At 36.2% G+C, this 3,478-nt stretch overlaps 1 protein-coding gene across 1 annotated transcript; it reads right to left on the reverse strand.

Annotated features, from left to right (window-relative positions):
- LOC121441179 (acidic proline-rich protein PRP33-like) lies at positions 1 to 3,249 on the reverse strand. Its single transcript, XM_041642318.1, has 4 exons — positions 3,136 to 3,249; positions 1,983 to 2,018; positions 810 to 1,141; positions 1 to 95 (listed from the first exon to the last, which is right to left on the reverse strand). Exons 1-4 carry the CDS (start codon positions 3,197 to 3,199, stop codon positions 87 to 89), a joined length of 441 nt encoding a protein of 146 aa, XP_041498252.1. The 5' UTR covers positions 3,200 to 3,249; the 3' UTR covers positions 1 to 86.
- Between the last annotated feature and the right edge of the window lie 229 nt (positions 3,250 to 3,478).

Consider the following 3,478-nt stretch of genomic DNA (forward strand, 5'->3'; position numbering starts at 1 on the left):
TTTACATGCTAAATATTTTATTGAAGTGTTGAGGTTCACTTACAGCATCATTGTTCCATTGAAAGGACATTGAAGGTAACCGTTTTCTAGTTTTCCTGCAATAAATAAATAAGTAAGTAAGTAAATACATAGGTCAGGGAGAAGATGGACCTAGCCTGCAATACAAACATTTTCTGAGAAATATGTTAGTTTTTTTGGATATCTAAATCTTTTAGCCTTAAGACATTTGATGGAAAATGAATTTAAATCACATTTTTTTTCATAGAACTCAAGGTATAGAGGACTTTTAAGTTTTAGATGTATAAGATATCTATGCGTTTTGGAAGAGGCTGGTGATCTCTAGAGTTTGGCACTGTGCTGTTGGCAGGAGGCTGTTCATTCATTCGCTGGTGTTCAGCCCCAAAATAAGCATGCAGAAACCATATTATTTAAATCACTGTTTGTCAAGTCACTTAAGTGTATTTCTAGATACCTTTTATATCCTAAACTAACCAATCCTCATTAAGTTGTGCATCACCATGAGGCCATGGCCTACCAGCAAGTTCCCAGCTGGTGACTCGTGCCTTTCTCCTCTGGAAACTCCATGGCTTCTCACTGACTCTGCCTTCTCTCTCCCAGCATTCAGTTTAGTTTTCCTGCCTAGTTCTATTCTGCTCTATCTATAGGCCAAAAGAAGATTCCTTTGAACCAAAGTTATTTACAGCAAACAGAGGGAATCTCACATCTTTATTAGAATGAAAAAGTGTCTGATTATTTTGTTGTGCTGATGAGCCTTTTATTTATGCAGAAAATTTTTAGAGGTTACTTGCCTCTTCATCACCACCCTCCTCTGGTTTTTCAGGTTTAGGAGGGCGAGTTGGTTTGTTCTGATCTCCCTCCTGGGGTGGGCCTTGTGGTTTTTCAGGTTTAGGAGGGCGACTTGGTTTCTCCTGTTCTCCCTCCTGGGGTGGGCCTTGTGGTTTTCCAGGTTTAGGAGGGCGACTTGGTTTCTCAGGTTTCTTTCCATCTTCTTCACCTTCATCCTCATCAGCAACAGCATCACCATCTTTGTCAGCATTGTCTGAATCAGAAGGTCTTGGTGCTTTTCCAGGAGGGGGTCTCTTATGCTGTTGACCATTGCTCTGGCTTTTTTGCTCTCCCTCTGTAGGGACAAATATCCATATAGAAGAAGCCCAATTTTCACTTTGTCCCAGAACACCTTTCCTAAATTTCTGAGTCTGATACTTTTGGAAATGTAATTTTTAAATATTTATTGTATTAACTTTTTATTATTTCTCAACTATTTGGAAAAATCTTTCTTCTTAAATTTGATCATTAAAGGTGATTTTATTTTCATTACAATTCCAAGACAAAAGTGATGAAACAGAAAACATTTTTAATGATATAATTTAGAGTTAGGCAATGTAGCAAAATGTGACAGCAGTGCTCTATATTTAACTATTCTATAGTGTTTTGGGTCTCATAACCATGTGAGAAAAAAAGAAATATAGGAAAGAAAACAAAAAATGTTCCATTCATTGTCTTGCAGTTCTTTTTAATGTATTACTCAGCTGTGGGTGCAGAGCTGAGTAAGAAAAATAAATTTTAAAAAGATAAGAGAGCCTGGGATCTGTGAAATTACATAGTTAGTGTAGAAGCAAATAATTCTAAAAGGAATAATGGGAAAGGATTCTTTGTTCAACCCATTGATTCACTGAGGATTTTAAATGAGGACACCCAATATGCTCATCATATGCAAGCTATTGCTTCCATCTCTGGAAGAGACAAAATGTTCCTGGTATAAATCCTGGCTTCCTACTCCTCCAGTATATGGCTTTCTTCTAGGTCTTAGAGACAATGCATGGGAGCTTTCCTATATATCTCAGGGTAAGCTGTCACATGTTAACTTCACAAAATAACAAATTTATGAGATGTTATAGAACTGAATAATTACAGAAGTAAATGATGCTTAATTGGTTAGTATAGGATGATTCTGGCCCTACCTAAGAGCTGAGCAGAAGAGTCTTCATAGATGATCTCTAGAAAATAAGCACAAGAGAAGTGTGAAGATACTTACAAGACTTTCCAGCAGAAAATACAAATGACTTTTAATTACATTTTCATATCCACTAAGAATTATTTTATTATTGGACAATATTGATGATACTGCTGCCAGAATGAATTCTATGATCAGGAACAACCACCATTTTGTTTCTTAGTTTCTCTGGCAACCCTGACTGTTAGTCTTCATCTTAATATGGGAATTTCAGTCTGTCAGGTTTACATTCTTTATGTTTTTCTTCATGACCTTCATTGTTATATGAAATATATCTGCTGGCATTAAAACATGAAATAAGAATAAACATTGCTGTAAATACTTCATGTAGAACAATACATGTGGACCATTAAAATAGAGAAACAGGCCCAGGAATATATCTCAGTGGGTAAAAGTGCTTGTATGATGACTTAAATTCAGTTCCATAGAATCACATGGTAGATATAGAAATCTATGCTGTTCTCTGACTGGAATGTTAAAAAAATATTCAAACTCTCTTTCTCTCACACACTCTCCCTGTAAGTATGTGGTTGTGTCTGTGTTCTTGTCTCCCTCCTTATTTCTCTCACACAACACATGTGTACAATACACAGATAGTTGTGCATGCACACACATGCTAAAACATAATTTAAGAAATTATTCACTGATAATTCTAGGTGATTATATAGAGTTTCAAATTTATAGTCTTTTTTCCTTGTCTTAAAAACATCCCTAAGATACCTTTATTATTATTATTTTTTTTTTTAGTTTTTGCTCTCCTCTGTACAGAAATTTAGCATTATTTACTATTGGCTTCTCTTTACTTCTTGAGAACTGAGTTTCCCTCTGTCAAATGTATCATGCTCCCATGGATCATCCCCCACCAAAAATGTCTTTTCACAAATGCACTTATGTTATTTTTTTTGTAAGAATAGTTTCTTAAAGTTTACTATAGGCAAAATCTATGATACCGTGCAAAATGAAAATATAAATATTCTAATATGTTTTCCTAATCCTTTGCTTCAGTTTTCCATTTATCTTTTTTACATTTCTTCCAGCCATGAATTTTTGTGTGTTATCAAACTCCCATCTCACAGACTAAAGTCTACCCTCCTTCATACCTGCATTTGCTCTCTGAGCTGAGCTCAGGGCCAACAAGGCTGCTGTGAGCAGGACCACCAACATCTTGGAGGAGGCTCTGGAGTTGCTCCCAAGTCTGTGCTGGGAGAAGTAAGGCCAGAGTCTTTATAAGGAAGGTAGAACAAAGGCACTTTTCAGGTCTTTTCTGGTGACCTGACCTAACACAGCAGGATACATTGCATCCCTGACTTTTGTTTGGGACATTAGCCTAGCAGGATGCCATATGTGGGAGGTTTTCAATGTCTCAGTTCTCAGTGGTACAACATAACATTTGGACAACAATGTTGATGTGATTCAAGCAACATCAAGATATTAGAAATAATA

The sequence above is a fragment of the Microtus oregoni genome, unplaced genomic scaffold, assembly GCF_018167655.1.
Source record: "Microtus oregoni isolate MIOR12 unplaced genomic scaffold, Mior012 000002F_ref0000024, whole genome shotgun sequence".
Classification (NCBI taxonomy): Eukaryota; Metazoa; Chordata; class Mammalia; order Rodentia; family Cricetidae; genus Microtus; species Microtus oregoni.